The 19,474-nt window shown below is 33.7% G+C and overlaps 1 protein-coding gene across 1 annotated transcript in view; it reads left to right on the top strand.

The window, feature by feature from the left end:
- Positions 1 to 19,474, top strand: part of LOC132696212 (thrombospondin type-1 domain-containing protein 4) — a 265,404-nt gene that overhangs the window by 137,197 nt on the left and 108,733 nt on the right. Inside the window, exons 5-6 of the mRNA XM_060660924.1 lie at positions 6,243 to 6,342; positions 10,723 to 10,886. Of these exons, the coding sequence (XP_060516907.1) occupies positions 6,243 to 6,342; positions 10,723 to 10,886 (264 nt within the window). The remainder of the gene's footprint in view (positions 1 to 6,242; positions 6,343 to 10,722; positions 10,887 to 19,474) is intronic.

Below are 19,474 nucleotides of genomic sequence, written 5' to 3'. Positions count from 1 at the left end.
AACTCATTCTAGTTTCTAAATCTTATAAAAACAGAAAAAACGAGTCCCTCATTTTTGGACTAGACCAGGTCTAAGTCTTCTAAGTTCATTAAAGAAAGATGATTAGTATCTGAATGTAGTGTAGTGTAGTGTAGCTAAATATGGAAACAAGTAACTTTCAGTAAACTTTTGGCGACATTCTATTCAAGAGTATAATTTTAAAAATTTGTTTACTAATTTTTCAAAGAAACTTCCACAGGCTACTGTAATACTTTTTACAAAACTCCTGGATTCTTCCTGCGTCGCCTTTTTGCTGAGTCGAACTTGCTGACGTTTCGCCAATCATCCTGTTGGCTTCTTCAGCAAAAACCGACGCAGGAGGAATCCAGAAGTTTTGTAAAAAGTAATTTGTTTACTAATTGAATAATTAAAGCATGACATATTAGACCCATCGAAATATTGATAACCCAGTTTGACACTAGGCTGCATCCTATCAGTCATGCGCTATCCAGAAAAATCTTTTGGGTGATTCCGTCTAATCGTTTATTTTACTTAAAATTTCTGAAAATAATAAAAATAACAGCTTGGAAAGATTTTCCTACAACTTCAACGCTTCCAAGAACGAGAAACAAATTTCAGATTTTCCGACTCAATTATCCACGGTACTGACATGAAATAAATTTCAATTCTAAAATCATATAGGCAGGCTCTTTGCATTACTTCACCAACTTCGTGTTTGTAAACACTATACTCAAATGACATACTTTCTCAAGGTAGATGGCGCCCGAGTCACATAATTTCAAATTCAGAAATTCGTTAAAGTTTAGAGACAAAAGTTATTGAACCGGAATTCAGTGTTAAGTTATTATTATTACTTTTATCGAAGAATTAGAATATATGAGGTAATTAGTTTAAATCATTTATTGATTTAAACTAATTACACATTAATAAAAATTAAAAATTTTATATAAATTTTAGGATATTGTATGTTCTCTCATAAATTTCATTATCAGATTATTAATAATTCACCAGTGAGAACAAACAAGACATGAAATCAGTTAAAACAGAATCTCCCTTCTGCAGAATTTGAAGAAATTTAACAGAATCTGGAATTGTGTCCAAGTTGATGATGATTTTCGCAGAAACGGAAGTAGTAGGTAAAATCTGAGTAGAGCTCTAAAAAATAATAAAAAGTTCGATCATATTTGTTTTCCTAAAATCAATTGATTTCCTTATAATTTTGATTTTATTTTGATTAATTTGATTTGATTTTGAACCTAAACATTTTAAATAATCATGAATAAACTTTAGATTTACAAATTATTAAAAATATCGAAACTTTAAAAATAAAGTGAAAATATAAATTAAAATAATTGAGTTAAATTTTGATCCCCCACTCCCATATTTTCTTGCGCCCGCTCTGTCGGCTACCTTATAAGGTAAAACATTAGAAGGAAATTCCTTTTTCCGTTTTATTGTTTCTTTCTATAGGTACGTTTAATAGCATGGGTGTATAAGTTGTGATCGTTGTTCTCTGGGCTCATAAAACCGAATCTGATATCGAAATTAAGTGGTTCCGATAATCAACCGTACGATTTTATTACCACCGCCACGCTTTTAATTTTGACCGTTAGGTATATAATCCAGTCAAATTAAACATGAAAATAGTAAGGACATAACAAACATTCCGACATACCTAGATTTTGGTGGAGGTCTTGGGTACACCCGTATTGCCCGCTCTTCATCGATCCCGTGTGTGCTAAAAATTAATCAAGGTCAAAAGTTTTGCAGTTTTCCTCAAAAAAGGTAAGTTATATCGAAAAAATATCTCAGGCGTTAAACTGTAAATCATTTGTTTATTTAATTTTTTTTTCAACGAAATTTCATTTTTTTTCCTTTTCATTAATTTTTTCATTTCTACATATAAGTAAACAAATGAGTATTTACAAAACCTCTGGATTCCTCCTGCATCGATTGCTGTTGAGCCGAACTTGCTAACGTTTCGCCAATCATCCTGCTGTCTTCTTCAGAGCTTAACAGAAACTGTTAACTGAAACTGTTTGAGTTAAGCTCTGAAGAAGCCAACTGGATGATTAGCGAAACATTAGCAAGTTCGACTCAACAACAACCGATGCAGGAGGAATCCAGAGGTTTTGTAAATACTCATTTGTTTATTTATCTGGAGAAATGAAAGTATAAAATATAAACCTGCTGACTATATAACAAACGGAACATTGAACAAGACACTACATATATTTCTTTGGTAGGCTCGAACGAGGCAGGTAGATACAATGTGTGATATGGTTTGACGTGACGTGTGGTGACGGTACTTTGTTCGATTTATGAAGGAAGTCGGGACACACGCTGTGTCCAGTTCTGATCATGTTCAACGTGGACAACATCCTACAAGTTAGCTCTAATCCGAGAGAAAACTGGGGTCCATTATATCAAAAGTACAACGGATGCTCCATTATACTCTCCCATTCCTGTTTCCATCACCCAGCGGTATTTTCCACTAAGTGTTCTGATTCCCGCATTGATAACTTACGAGATTTCAATCTGTTAAGAATAGATCTATGCGCACGATATAATGCATCTTCTCTGTGGAATTCTGGTGGGGCAATACCGCTCAGGACTGGGAGCCGTTGTGTAGCTTTGGAGCCAATAGGCCTATCCCACACATGGCGGAATAAGGGTAGAATCCACATAGAATCCGCCACGGAATCTGTCGGTGCACATCAGCACAGTAGATCAAATAAAGAAACCCACAAATTTCGGAGAGCCGGAGCCGAAAGGAAAAAATATGAATCCAGTTAATTAATAAGAGGGTGCACAAATAGAAAGATAGAACGATGAAAGAAAAGTGCTGATGAGAAATTGGTAAGTTGACGGAAGAAGAAAATTGGAAGCTTGCATCAAGAAGGAAAAAACAAGATGCGAGTACGTACCTAAACCTAACTTAATCATGACAATAAGTAAACAGGATCTTCGAAACTATCAGCTGTTTATCAGAGAGAGTCCAATAGTTAGAAGTTTCAAATTCACTTATTTGGAAACGATGATTAATGAGCATTGAAACGATTCTCAAGAGATTAAATGCAGAATGGAAAAAGCAATACAAACTTTTGTGAAAATGTCAAAACCCTTTAAAAGCCACAATTTCTCAACAGTCTTCTATGGAGACATTGACAGAGGCAACCCAAAAAACACTTGAAGCATTTTAAACCTGGGGTGGCTAGCCAGTTAGACAGAGTGCCTAATGAATCAGTACTGGAAAGAATGAACAAAAGAAGGGAAGTGATAAACGCTAGAAAAAGAAACTATATCACTCCTAACAACAAAGATATCACTCCTAAGATTGTACATTTCTAAGAGCGTAAATGCATTTTCTTAATGCGAAGTTTTATGGGAAAATGTTGTCTTTACTTCATGATGTTTAAGAAGAAATCGAAGAAGACATGAAGTCGCGTTTGAAGAGTATGATTCAGAATAAAATAGTAAAAAACCTCAGAAGTTCAGTATAAACCAACCAATATCAATAATAAATTCATTATTTTCCGATTGAACTCTACCATAATGGATTGTGCAAGTAAAACCTCCGGATAAACCACATTAACAACAAATCGCCAAATACATTCCGCAGGTGTGGAAATAGGTGCATAGAATATGGAAATTGATTCAATTTTTCTAGGCAATTTCTCCGAAACTCTGATACTTTTGGTACACTTCTTTTAGATTTTTCCTACGTCGAGCAATGACTCTGTTTTACTAGCGTTATGTCAAGCATGCTGCTGGGTTCTTTATAGCGAGAGCTGTCTGAAACTGACTTTAGCAAAACAAAGTCAATTCTCGACGGAGGAGAAATCCAGAACTGTAACTCAGTACTTCTAGAATCGCGATATTTTAGCAATGATTGCTAGAAAGAAAAGTGTCAGGATTATTCTTGCCGATAATTTTAGGACCCATTATTTATGTCTGAAATATTTTTAGATAAAACTTTTCATTTCCGGGAAAACTCTAAAAATCCAAAAATTTTATTTATTTATTTCAACGGCTGAGGCAATGAACCAAAACACCAATTTAGGTAATAAGATATTTTTTAATAACCATATGACAAATATAAAAACAAAAAAAAACATTTAAGAAATAGTAAAAAAAATAGCATCACACTAGTTACTTACAATCAACCACTTCTTATAATTCTGTCTTAAATAGTCGAAGACCGCTAGCAAAGACAGCAGTTGTTATATAATCTCAAGGTTTGAGTTAAAAGAGAAAAATAGTCATAGTTGGCGTGATGAAATCGAATGCAAAACATTGGGGAATCCTGACGCCTTCCATAGCTAGTAATAAAACCAAAACTTTTCATGTTCATGTCCTCCAACTGATCCAAAAAGATCAGTTTATTGTCAAATGTGACTCCAAGGTGGCCTCTATCGTTGAGTTGTTAATAATACGAGGGCAGCGACAAAATTTCCCGACCTGAATATGAAAGAAACAAAGTAGAGTAACAATTTTTTATTATTTGCATACACTGACACATTTCTTGATTAACAACTCAATCCCTTTAAAAAAATATTCTTTTGGTTTGTCTGCAAAATGAGCTGAAGCAGCCTCTTTTAACTCATCCGTCCACGTAAGTCCTTTTTCAAATATCCAAACAAATAATAGTCGCGATATTTTAGCAATGATATCTGGACATATATCTGGATTATAGGGAGGATGATCTATCTGTTGGAACCCACACTCTAAAATGGCAGCTTGTGCAACACCAGCAGTATGGAAAGGTGCATTATCGTGCAAAAGACGCACGCCTTTGGTCCTTGACGTTTTACACGTACCCAGTCTCGCAATTTATGTAATAATGTTGCGTAATATTTACCATTGACAGTGGTATTAGTTTCTTTAAAATCTATCAAAAGAATTCCTTCACAATCCCAAAAGATCGTGGCCATCACCTTTTTTGTTGACTGGCAGACTCTGAATTTTCTTGGAGGTGCTTCACCCTTACGACGCCACTCCATTGATTATTTTTGCGTTAGAAGGTCATAATAGAGTTTCATCTCCTGTCACAGGCTTCGGTTCCGACCCACAGAGTTCCAAAAAAGATCTCGCACACTCGACACGGCGTTGTTTTTGAATAGCCGAAAGGTTTTTAGGAACCCATCTTGCACTAACCTTATGCATACCTAAATAATCATGCAGCATTCGAAGAACACTTGTATCAGCAAGCTTAGTAACCATATGACAAATATAAAAACAAAAAAAAACATTTAAGAAATAGTAAAAAAAATAGCATCACACTAGTTACTTACAATCAACCACTTCTTATAATTCTGTCTTAAATAGTCGAAAAAAGATCTCGCACACTCGACACGGCGTTGTTTTTGAATAGCCGAAAGGTTTTTAGGAACCCATCTTGCACTAACCTTATGCATACCTAAATAATCATGCAGCATTCGAAGAACACTTGTATCAGCAAGCTTAGTAATTTCTGAGATTTCCTCGATTTCCTTCGATCACTCAACACCACCTCTTCCAGAATCGCAATATCTTCCGTTATGACCTCCACTGGTCGACCAGTTCTTGAATCATCTTCAAGGGACTTCTGCCCCATTCGAAAACGTTTTACCCATTCTTTCACTACAGAATAGCAAGGAGAACTTTGGCCGTACACACCATCCAGCCTTTCTTTAACAATTTTAGGTGCTAACCCTTCTTTTGTCAAAAACTTTATCACTGCTCTATACTCAATTTGCGTTATTTGCTACATTTTTTCAGACACGTCTTGTTTAAAATGCTGTCAATAAAAAACTATTTGACGCAAGACTTCATTTTTTTTTCGCAGCCTACTAAGATATGTATTTAAAAGAAGACAAAATTTTATCGTGATACTGGAGCTGCATCTATTTCAGGCCGGGAAATTTTCTCGCTAACTTCGTATATCTATTACGAAAAGTGCCAGTTAAGCGAGAAATAGTAATTCTAAAACACTTTAGATCCAGACCATTTTTTTTTACTTCTTTGACTGTTGACCTTGAATAACGTTTTGGCACACATGGGATCGACTTTTGCCACTTTATTTCTACTGGTCAAGATCTAAATTAAAATCCAGTTCCGTCGAAATTGTTGTTTATTGAAACGTCTATTTAGCTCGGACTAATATTTATGCGCCGTGTAGTCCGTAAAAAAGAAGATAGCCTAATTGATTTGGCAGCCACGCGAGTCCATTAATTTTATGACTTTTTCTTTTTCCTTTCCAGGACTGCCCAGTCGAACGTGATTTTCGATACGAACAATGCTCTGCGTTCAACGTTCGGCCCTTCAAAGGCAAAACCTATCAGTGGGAGCCGTTTTATCAAGGTACGACGCAAGATCATCGATTACCGAATGCTTACGATCCGGTAGAGAAAAGAATGTTTTGATTTCGGGTTGACCAAATCGATCATTCGATCTTTTCATTTGTATTATGCTTTCGCTTACAGGGTGTAATCGAACTGACGTTGTATAATTTAAAGAATAAATCTCAAGCCCGTGACAAATATGTGTTACAAAAAAAAAAACGAAAAAACTAGCAAAAAAAATTTTTGTTGAAAATGTGAAAAGGGGAGGCTAGTGATGGCGATGAAATTTATCATTGTAATATCGATTGTAATATCATTGTAATATCGATTTTATGAGACAAATTTTATTTAGAGGGAGACGTTAATACTAATGCGAGATAAATGTAATAAAAAATTGTTTTATATTATCTACCTTTCTTTGAACTAAGTGGTTGTGATATAAATGGACTATTGTTGACTAGTGTAAATAAATTAATAAATATTTTATAAATTGCAAATTCCTAAGCATATGCGTTGAGTAACGCAGGAACACATTCATTTAAAAATCAGGTCAAAACGCCATGTTTTTATTCCATTTTCCATTTTTGTGTGAAATTTCACTTATAATTCATGTATCGTACTTATATATGTACATACCTATCTGTTACTTTTATGAGCAAACGATTAAAGAAATAATTTCGCTTTTTTCGTATGTAATCCAAAATCTGGAATCATCTAAATTTTGACCTTTTCGTTATACACTTTTGATTTTAAATATCCTCAGAGGAGAAAACCCAGTGGAGATCTTGCAGGTCATTCTATTGATCCCCTGCTCCCAATCCGCTGTCCTGGAAATACGGTATATAAATATTCACGCACTTGTAGAGCAAAATGGGGCGAGACACCATTCTGTTCATAGAAGGAAAAAAACTGGTAAGAATTAAGTCGTTTTGAAGAAATTATAAATATCCCTGCTCAACATTCATTTGTTTTGGATGTTGTATGATTTTCTCTCATCCATCGGACATTATTTGTACTCCAATACCTACAATTTTGTTTATCTACGGAACCATTTAACCAAAATATGACTTCATTTAAAAAATTAAAAATTAAAATTCTCTGGGTTTCATTGATGATTGTAACAATTTAATAACTTTTTGACCCACCTTGTATATTTTCTTTTTACTGTGCGCATTTTTCTTGAAATCCTACACGTGATTTTTACATGAATTTGTTCCATATTTTAGGAGTTTAATCAATATCAAATATTAATCAAAATATTACCTGATCGAATTTTGATCTTATCATTTGTATTGTATGATAATGTATTCTTTTTGAGAATTATTTAGAAATAAAAAATAAATATTATTTACTTATTGATTCAGTTCATTGAAATTTCACTTATAGAAATAATAACAAATATTAGTTAAATGTACACGTATTCTGAATTAGAAAATACATAAAAAATTTTGAATTGATATAAATTTGTTTCTTAGGATTTTTTCGAAGGTATTTTTAAGAAGTTAGAATATCATAAATTTTATTGTTTACAAATATTTAAATAAAATATCAATATATTAAAATGATCTTAGTTATAATTATAATGGTCAATAAAGTGACCAAGAGAACAGCCAGATGAGACGCAAACAAGAATCTCCATTAGTAGCTGTATCTTTCTATTTTTGCCTCACTTCTCTATTCCACCGAGTCATACTGTTGCTTTTTAAGTAGGGATATTCCGATACTAGTAAATACGAGTAGGTACTCGATACTTTTGATTCGATAATAAGTATTTATAGCATCGAATCAATCTTGCGATACTTACACGGTATCGAAACAAAAGTACTTGGTACCAAATCGAATCAGCCTCACCATTTAAAAAGAAAACCGAACGCATCAAACATAATCTCTATCTGATCGATGGTGACGCCTTGCCTCGCGCCAGCCAAGCCGAACTCGTCCGACTTCACTCGACGGAGCCCGAGCCAAAAGCGACATAAATTGTCAAACATACAAGAGATTGCTTACGAATAATTGTATTTATTGTAATCATCGGCTTATTATTCCAATGTTATCATGGAGTTTTTTGTTTAAAGTACGTGCTTAATGCAATTTTGTTTTAATTATTGTCCTTCAACGTTCATTGTTAGTTTCCTTAAAATAAATAAATAAATAATAGTACTAAAAGTATCGATATGAGTAAGTATCGATACTTTAGGAGTATTTATTTGAGTAGTATCGAAAAAAGATTTGAGTACTATCGATACTTTAATAGTATCGGAACATCCCAGTTTTTAGGTGTCAATAGTTTGCAAGAGCTAAATCCAATAACGGATCTTATTTGTTCTTACAATTAACTTGATTTAAGTGGCATTTTTATATTAAGAATAAGGCTTGTGTGCCAACCTCTAATACACAACTCTCCAGTACAGTTTAGCTTCAATTCCATTAAATTTTAGATAAAGATAGAAAATAAGATTAAAAGAGCGAGAGTGACCAACATAGTTTACATATCTTTTTTGTTACACTTTATGTCGTACTGTCCGGGCTTCAAGCGGTGATCTGCACACTAGCGCCATCTATTTGCCCTTCCACTAAACATAATTCAAACAATTTGGATACTCTGCAATGCTTCTGTTGTAAAACAGGCAGCTTTGGTTTGCAGTGCAATGCAATAACTGCTCATAGATTTTTGATCGTATTTTTAATGAATTCCATTATATCTGAATATATATGAACGACATAGATGATAGTTGTAAAGTTGGGCCAAATATGGTTTATAAAAGATCCTGCTGTTTTAACTCAGGATTTAAACCTACAAATATATAATACTAAGTACAATAAGGACCAATTTTTGAGAAGAAATTTCTAATTGGACAAAAAAATTATGCTCGCTAAAACAAACTCACTGTGCAGGTTAAATTTAAAATCGGTTCACCCTGTACAACATGAAATCCGGTTCGCGCTGTGCGCATGTAAATGTCGTATCGGCGTGTGCATATATATATATCGACAAGATCGGCCATCTTTTATCGATGAAAGGCAAAAACCTGCCGACTTAAAAATTAATCCAATTACGGTAAGAATAATTAGTAACTGTCTGTTAAATGAATAAAGCCGTTTTATAGGATAACAAATGAAAGAGGGTTTACCGACGATCGAGGATGCTATAGCGGGGCTTACGAACGCCGACCACGGAACAAGTGAAAAGATTAACTATAACAGACGCCAGATTATCCTGACGTAATACCATGTTGGGCGGTTAATTAGGGCTCGAGCCTATTTTGCGCAATTAATTTTCCGAGCTTTTATTAATCCATAAAATTTTAATTTTTCGTTTCTCTCTCTCTCTCTCCCTCTGTCTCTCTCTCTCTTTACCCGTTCGTAAGTAGAAATGCATGTGGAAATTAAAAAAATATATTTTGTGAAAAATAAAATATTTGCTCTTTTATACAGGGTATTTTAAAAACCCGCTGCAATATTTAAGGAGGTAATTCCTCAGATCATTCTATGAAATGTAAATGCAAGTCTAGAAATGCATTGTTTCCAATATACACGGGTTTTTAAATACCTAATGTTTTTCAAATTAATTCAAATATCTTCTCAAGGATTTGTTTGAAAGTTTTTAGCGTTGCTTCTAGTGCTAAGGGACTGATTTAGCCCAAACTAAATAACAATTAAACAGAGGGTTATGGTGTGGGGGGGGAGGAGGTCAACTTAATTGACTTACGATACTTGCCTGAGATAGAGTGATATTTTTTAATATTCTAATAATATCCAATCCAATAATCCAATCTTGTTATCATGGACTAGCAAACTCATTTGGGGATGGACTGGTGAAGAACGTAAAAAAGAATTTGTACGAAATACACCTAGAATATTTTATTCAAATCAAAAATACCAATGGCGTCTCTAATTGACTTACACTCCGCAATAATTCGATTTCTTAGGTCCGCTATCTCCGTGAGAAATTATTTGAATTACTTAAATTATTTGAAAAAAAAACTTTGTATCTGGAAATAATGTATTTCCGAACCTACATATGTAGGTGCTCTTCAGTATTGAAAATATCAAATATTTTTTGGTAAATTAGTGTCGTATCACCCAAATCAACCAGAGGAGCTTTAAGATTGTATTAAAAATATGTTTTTCAGACCACTACATTTTATGAAAGTATTTTTAAAATATAGCACACATCCAAGCACTTTTTTGTATTAATTTGGACGTTTGGTATCCCTATAGTTGGTCCACCATTTGATAAAACAGATCTGACTAAACCGGACGACTGAAACCTCTTCCTAAATTATTATTCTTTCCAAAAGTAATGTTGGCAGGGGTTTGAGCATTGTTTGCAACGCGTTTGATCTTCCACCCATGTGAGTCAGCTGTTTGTGAATATATATTCACTTATTGTTCGCAGCCCAAGCGGAATGTACCCTTAACTGCCGACCGGTTGGAATGAGCTTCTATGCGACCCTCAATAAGACGGTAATAGACGGCACCCCGTGTTTTCACCCCGTAACATCGACTGGCAAAGCCGCCCCCAAGGGCACCAAGGGAGTGTGCATCGACGGTTATTGCAAGGTAAGTGTTTTCCTATTTCGTACTTCCTTTGATTATAGAGAGTTATAAGAGCAGTTGATTAGCTGTTGGTAATAAAGACGAATGTCATCGATAGGATGCCTTAGAGTATTATAGCGGTTAGAATATCCGATATGCAAAAGCCTATTTCGTATTTTTAAACTCAAACGCGTTACCAAGTGAGTATTCTGTATCTATTAAACCGTTAGAGGCCCTGTCCAAAGCAGAAATTTCAAATATCGTTTTTAACCGATGACCTTGGGGCGTTCAACAGTCGTCCGCTATATTTTCTCAAAATATATCTAGATCTCGTTAAATGTTCAGGGAAAACGAGTTAAATGTTTGTAAATTGCTATTTAGAAAGAAAATGGCGCAAGTGCCGGGTATTAGGTGAAATGTAGAGGCATGCGTGGGAAATCATTCCTGTCTCTATGAAAATGTCAAAGCCGCCTACCGCGCATCAATTTGTAGCGTAGTAGGGTCACTATATAACCGAACGATTCAACTACATGCATTAATACTATTAAATGGAATGCGCGTGAATGTCATAATGTCAAAGAAAGTATCTACAAAATTGTGAAATGAAAACAACATTGAGAGATCTTTTCAGATTTTAAATATAATATTTAGTGCAATAACAAATTAACTGAAATTTAAAAAATAAAAATAAATAAAATACATTGTGTGCTGTCAGACCACTTCTCACTAATTAAAAAAATAAATAAATAAATGTGTTTCTTATTAATTTAAGATGGGGTTGCGATATTGGTTGCATAATCTTAAGAGTTCAATTCTTTCAAGATTCAATGTCTAATTGTCCTCGCGCATTCGCCAAAATTTAGGATTAATGGTAGGCCGCAATAAAAGCTCTACTTAAGTAAAACAATTTTTTTAGATACTATTTCTATTTTACAAAATAGGATAATGAGGAAACAAATTTTCACTAACGGCCGGAATACCAAATTTGATTGTTTTCAATTACAATTTTTCCAATTTTCTGTTAGTATCCTGTTGGTCCTTTTGGCTTTTGAAAAAAATTATAAGCGTGCTCCGACATGCCAGTCGTTGCCTATGTCTTTATCGAAGAGGCAATGACAGTGTAATAAAGACGTTGCGCACTGTCGCAAAAAAATAATGAATCGGGAATAAGATCGCACAGCCTCCTCTGTGTTAACTTTTTGCCGCCTTTTTAACTTGACACGCCGATTATGGGAATCATTAAAGAATGTTAACAAAATCGCAAACATCCAGTAGCGTAACAAACTACTCGATGATGGGGAGTTTTATTAAATTTTTATATCCACATAATTAAATAGGGTACGTCTTTGATTTTACTGGAGAAAATTGCAGTTTTAACCATAAAATTCTAACAAAAATAATTAAAATTAAAGTTTTTGTATTAAAATTTTATTCGTCTTTTTTTTCGTTGCTGTCTACTGTACCGCCACTCCATTTTTTAAAAATAAATATCCTATTTATAATTAGCTAAAATAATATTTGCTTTTATAAATCATATATTTTATTGTTTTTTTAATTAGACATTATGTATTGAATGGCGATTTATGACTTCACGTCCGTTATAGGGAAATAATTATAACAACGCGCCGACACTGTCTCTGTTATTGTTAAGACTACGCCAGTGGTCGGCGGAGGCACTCCCTTTTTTATGGCGTTCATTAAAAAAAAGTGTTAAGACCCAGTGAGAGTGGCCGAATGAAAATCGTATTACGGCCGTGAATCCTTTTTCAGAATTTCGGAATTAATGGGGCAGCTTCCAGTTTTTTCGTTTCACGCGATATTATAATTTTTCGATTTTTATCTAAATTTAATTTGCATCTAAATCGGTTTATCCATTAGGAGGCGGGCCGTTGACATTTTGTGTGAATAAGTGCCGATCGTTTCATCGATCGATGCGGTCGTTCAAGTTTTGTTTAAAGTAATATAGGTGACACCATCGCTAATATACAAACCAAAAAGGCAATAAAAATGAAACAAACATATTGCTTTTTCCATAGACATAAGCGAAACAAAATTTTAAGAACACTCTGAAACTTGTTACATATTTCGAACTATTTATTTGGGTCTGTACAGGCTGTTATGAAAATGACATCGTCTATTTTAATAAACCAATGGAATAGAATATAGACCAATTCCTAATATCGAATCAATTTTTTATTTTAATTTTAATCAATTTTAAAATTAATTTTCTACTTTTTGTGGCTGTATGTAAAAAAGTGTAACAATTACGAAAACGCAAAACAAGTTAAATGTTTCCATTTACCATAAACCTTCACACACGGACACAGTCATACATAACAGCTCAAATCACCCTTATGCACACAAAATGGCTGCATTTCACTCTTTTATACACAGACTTCTTATTACAACAATAAAACGAAATGTCCAAAATCTCAAAAATCAGGTGTCTACAGGTTGAATTGCGGATTTTAAAATTTGTATTGGACAAATAGGTAGATTTGTCAAGAAACGCATTAATGAACACAAAAGAGCGTTCAAAAATTCAGAAAAACACATTTTTGACGACAATTTTTGATATTTTACATACAGCCACAAACAAGTAGTAAATTAAATTTATTGGACGCCATGGAGATTAATTTGATAGTTAGCGGAACCAAGCGAATACCACGCCCTCAGAATACACCTGCACAGAAATACAAAGGCCAGAAAACAGATGAGTAGACCAGCAAACAATAGCCAAGTAGCATATTATCTCTTATCTAGAGGTCCAACAGTTTGGTAGATGCTACTGTAATCGAATACAATGGCGACCGAGCGACACGGCCTGAACACCTATATTATACAGGGTATTTCAAAAAACATTGGTCAACGCTCGGAGGTGTTCCATATTTATAAAAAAAAGACTTGTCATAAGCCACATACCGGAAATGAAGCTGTTGATGTGCGGTAGAATTTAATTTATTGTGACCAAAGGGTCTATAAAAATCCATTCTCTCAATTTTCGTATATTTTATTATTTATTTTCGATCCGAAATGAGGGCAGATACCAAGAATCGAAGAAAGTCGTACTTTTAGCGAATTATTCAACGTAAATAAAAAAAAAAACAAAAACACACACAAAAACCAGTGGCGGACACCTCTTTATCAATAATATTCGTGACGATTCCTCCGAGGACGCAACTGAACTTCAAATTTCAGCAAAATCAGGCAAAAAATACTGAACATATTATAAAAAGGCTGTTTTTTCAAATATTTATCCTCCCCTAAACTAAGCATTTCCAAATCTTTTTTAAATTAACTGTTTCCTGTTTCTAGCATGACGAATCTCAAGTCGGGTGTTTGCGCATGTGCTCTTATAGATATTTAATTTGCATACTTTCCATTGAATGGCTCAAATGGCTTATTTACGTTCTAACCATTTTTAAGCGCCTTAAAAATTATTTAACAAAAACCAAATTGTTTAATTTGGTTGGTTAATTTTGTTAAAGGTTAATTAGTTTTCCATAACTAATTTTTACGGACGGTCAGCATCTCTTAAATCATTCACTTCAGGTGTGGGGCCAGTTAGGTTCGATTGTAATACTCTCCAGACATTAATTTGGGGTAGCATTATATCCGATATATCCTGTATAGATGAAACATTGATATTTAAAAAATATGTTTTAATTTAACCGCGTCTCCTTAGTTATTAGAAAAATGATGAATTAGTCGCCCTTAGCTAATTATGAAATTATATTAAATGATTAAATGTATACAGAAATAAGTTTACACACACTACTGCACTAGCCTCATGCTGTTATATAGGTCATTGTTGTCAATAAGTAGAGATATATAAATAGTTAATGAACAGCGAACAAGCCCACGAAATATTAGCTAATGAGTATTTGTTTGAGAGATGAAAATAATATGCATAAATTAAATAAAAAATATATACAAAATTTTAAGTGTATGTAACATTACAAATTTGTAACATTACAAATTTAGAATACACATACTATATCGACCTTAACCCATTCTTTTATGTTCTTTGTACATTCGTGGTAGAATTTTGAATCACGTCAAGTACCATGACAGTAATTTTCTTGTTCCTCTTCTTGTTACGTTTTCGTCTATGAAATAGTGTCGAAAAGAGGTAAGATGTTCTAGCGTTTCTAACAATAATTCGTAATTTGGTCAAAAAAATAATTGTCTAACATCTAATGTCTTTGTTGTTTGATAGAGTTCTTCTATGCGGTTCACTTGAAGAAACCGTTTTTGGGTAATTTCAATTTTTCTGTAGTAGTTATTGGTCAAACCACCCCATCCTAAGAGATTTTAGATATGGTTCAACCCATGCGCTATACAAAATTTGTAGGTTTTAGTAACACAAATTCCCAGGCATCCTTGAATATTGTGAGGCGGTCTCAATTTTTTAATAAGTATATCGATGTAATATTTCCAAGTCATGTCAGGTATTTCGCATAATCGGGAGAAACTATATCGATAAAATTTATTCGGTTTAATTTCGATTCGACGTTTTGTGATATTTGGCAAGGTCCGTGAATCACAGCTTAGTTAGCTGTTTATAGAAAAATTAATTGTACAAGCAATTGAAAGTCGTTTCCAACGTTGTTTTTGAGCACACATGATGCATCAGTATAAAAAATTGCAGTTTTATCTGCAAAACTCAAAATATTCCCAATTGAGTTCACACGAAACATATCGTTAATGTACAAAACAAAGAGAATTATTACACATACGTAACATTCTCTCAAATCTACTATTTTTTTCGTAATATTTTCTCTATACTCATTTTTTTTTTTGATATTTTGAAAATGTGAAAAGCTGCAAATGTTGACTTAACGATCATTAACTGAATACATTGTTTTCCCAAAAAAAAATTTCATTTTGTGACGCTGGTGACGAGAGAACCCCGACGAAACGTCAGAAACTTTTAAGCAACAAATCATAGTCGATATTTGCGCGTAATTGTTCATTAATTAAATACATTGTCGCGCGAGATGAAAGGATTTCGTTATTATTCCCACCTGCAATTGATAGACGAATCATAAATAATTCAATTTGTATGGCTCGACGGTGGGTCAATTTATACCTGTTAATGGTATGACTATCTCGGAAATATATGCAAAGCGGAATCACGCAGTTTGCTCGCATATATATAAGCGCAATTATCACCGTCGCGTTTTTTTTTAAATAACTGTTACGTAATCAAGAAAATCGCATATGAAATAAGACGACATCCAGTATAGGTTGTTTTGGTAGGTAGATTATTTTTGAAAACCCGGTAAGGGACTATGGAAATGGTGAATTCGTCAATTTCGAAAAATTTATAAAAAAATTGAAATTGGTACATTCTATCGAATCAATGTCAAGTTTTACATGAGTTTATGTCTAATTTTGCAGGCAAAGTTACTATATAAATCAATTATTACAAATTTGGCAACCATAATACCCACCCACGCAGAAATTTAATACGTATAAGTAATTCATTCTGTAGAATGTAAAAAGTTTAGTAAAGGTACCAAATTTTATTATAACCAGAGGTTGTGGACCATAGTTTATAAGGACTTTGATTTAAATAATATCCAGACTCAGAAGTATAAGTGTTATTAGTTCGCAAAACAAGAAAGCATTAAAGGTTTTTAAGTCCATTAAATAGTTTTTTTTGTAATATACGAGGGGGCACCCATAAAAAACCGGAATTGAATTGCCGCGCGTAGAGCCTGTATAGTACACCTTTCTGTCGCTAGGTTGTGGTGAGACCGTTAATCAAGCTTTTTATCTGGAAGTTTTAAGAAGATTGCGCAACAGTATTCGACAAAAAAGACCCGATTTGTGGCTGACAGGGGACTGGTTCTTTCACCACGATAATGCACCTGCACACACAGCCATTTCTGTTAAGCAGTTTTTGGCTAAAAATGCCATGGTTCCTCTGCCCCATGCACGTTACTCGCCTGATCTCGCTCCGTGTGACTTCTTATTTCCACGTATGAAAAGGGACATGAAAGGATAGCGATTTGACAACATTGAAGAGGTCAAGAAGAAAACGAGGGATGTGCTGTCGGCTATAGCCAAAGATGAATATAAAAAATGTTTCGAATAGTGGAAGCACCGCTGGGACAAATGTATTAGTTGTAATGGAGAGTATTTTGAAGGGGATAAAGCCGTTCTGTGATTTTCAAAACAATATATAGTTTATAAAAAATGATTCCGGTTTTTTTTGGGTACCCCTCTTAAAGTACATACTTTAATACCAATTTCCAGACGCTTCTATGGGGCGTGTAGGAAAAAAGAATCGTGTCAACTGGATTTTATTTATTGTTGACATAATTTAAGTATACGGAAATATAGGAACATGCATTGATTTTTTTTTCTGAATGCCGTAGTAATAAGACAATTACATTTTAGGTGCCAAGTAATTGGTTATTAATAAGATTAATTGCATAATTTTTATTAGTCACGGCGGCTCCTATATGACTTCTAAACTCATAAATCATAACTTCTCAACATATTTGCATACATATAGACGCGTGCTAGGTTTAGCGAAACGTTATTTGGTATTAATTATTATTTGTAATTGTAATCAGTACCTATTAGTCAAATACACTGTTCGTCAGAGTTAATTAAAATTAAGATTCTCCGAAATTAGCCAGCTCCATTACAAAACTGTTTAGTATGCCAATGGGAGATAAAGTAATACGCATTATGTTCTCTTATTAAAATTTTATCGGGACTGATAAATATTCAAAAATGTAATTTTTTAAAGGATTTTTTGTTTTCCTAGATATCTTAAATTGTTATCAGTCCCACATTTAACATTGTGCAGTTCTCTTTTACATATTTGGCATGGCGGAAATAAATTTATTTAACTAGTGTGAGCTAGTGAATTATTTATATACCGGGTGACACAAGAAAGTGGGAACACTCTATAACTTTTAAACGGATTGGCATTATTAATTTTCAAGCGGGCTGCATACAATGCACGGGCCTGTCGAGAGTTCTTTCTGATTCGCAGTATATCAGAAACATATCAACTTTTTCTCCATTTGTAAATTGATTATTGTTTTCCATGATAATCCAAATGGATAACACGACAAAATCGATAATCAGATAAAAATGTACGAACTGTCAGAATTTTCAATCATGCCGACTTGATGATCAATAGAAGCAAAGCCACCTAGGTAATATTTTATTTTTAAAAAATGTATTTACTTATCTGTTTTTTCCTTCCTGTGAGCTTATTTTTTAACGGATTTTGAAAATTTTGGTGGCAAAATGTTACAAAGAAAGTACCGATTTTAAAAAGTTTTTGTTCCCACTAGGATGCTATTTGAAAAAATTAGATTATTATAAGGTTAAGTAAAGAAAAGTTTTATTTACAATTTTTTCCCATGATCAGGTGACCCGGTAAATAATATTTCTGATGGTAACAGCCTCCTAGACACAATTTTCAAAAATTCAAATTCAGAAATGCAAAAAAATATAGGTTGTGTCTTTTAAAATTCGAAAGTTACTGTCGTTTCCGCTCAAACCGGAAGTTCACCCATTGACTGCACATTGCAGAAAAATTGGACATTCAGCCCATATTAACCCTTCGAAATTTAAAATCGCTCTCTTAAGCCGTTTAAAAGTAATAGAGTGTTCCCACTTTCTTGTGTCACCCGATATATTGGTACGAACTGGGTCGTATTTAAATTTTTATATTAAAAATATTTTAAACAGTAGAATTATTGAGTGCTTTTTATTGTTATTTATTTTTCATTTTTGATATACGTAGATTTAGGCCATTAGTTTTTTCTGAAATACAGTCCATTTTCCATCTGTTATTATTAAAGATAGAGTGATGTGGTTTTTGTCAACACTCTGCTCGATTTTCGTACAACAAATATAGATACAGATACATGGATTATAGATACAGAATGGAACAGAAAACAGAAACAGAAAATTTGTCCAATTTCCAGTTTCTGCTGCAATTTGAACACCCTGAGAAAATAAAAACTGAATCTTATAAATCCCTTTAGGTAGAATCCAGTGCCGTACTCCCATATTGGGGACATAATTTTAAGAAACGACCTAAAGTTATATATATATATATATATATATATATATATATATATATATATATATATATATATATATATATATATATATATATATATATATATATATATATATATATATATATATATATATATATATATATTCTCACGTATTGATTCACGGATGGAAAAATGTGATGACACTATATTCCGGGATATCATCCGTTCGCTCGTTGAACTCCGACTGGAATCCTGCATCCGACTGGAATCCTGCAAATCTTGCATCCGACTGGAATCCTGCAGACGTTTCGCCAAAATCTCACTTGGCATCTTCAATGCTCGCGCTCCGAAAACACTTCGAACACTTCGAGTGTTCGAAGTGTTTTCGGAGCGCGAGCATTGAAGATGCCAAGTGAGATTTTGGCGAAACGTCTGCAGGATTCCAGTCGGATGCAAGATTTGCAGGATTCCAGTCGGATGCAGGATTCCAGTCGGAGTTCAACGAGCGAACGGATGATATCCCGGAATATAGTGTCATCACATATATATATATATATATATATATATATATAT

Source organism: Cylas formicarius, unplaced genomic scaffold, assembly GCF_029955315.1.
Source record: "Cylas formicarius isolate icCylForm1 unplaced genomic scaffold, icCylForm1.1 PGA_scaffold_10__41_contigs__length_53128322, whole genome shotgun sequence".
NCBI lineage: Eukaryota > Metazoa > Arthropoda > Insecta > Coleoptera > Brentidae > Cylas > Cylas formicarius.
Note: the sequence above shows the minus strand (reverse complement) of the source record. Positions and strands in the feature narration are given on the sequence as shown.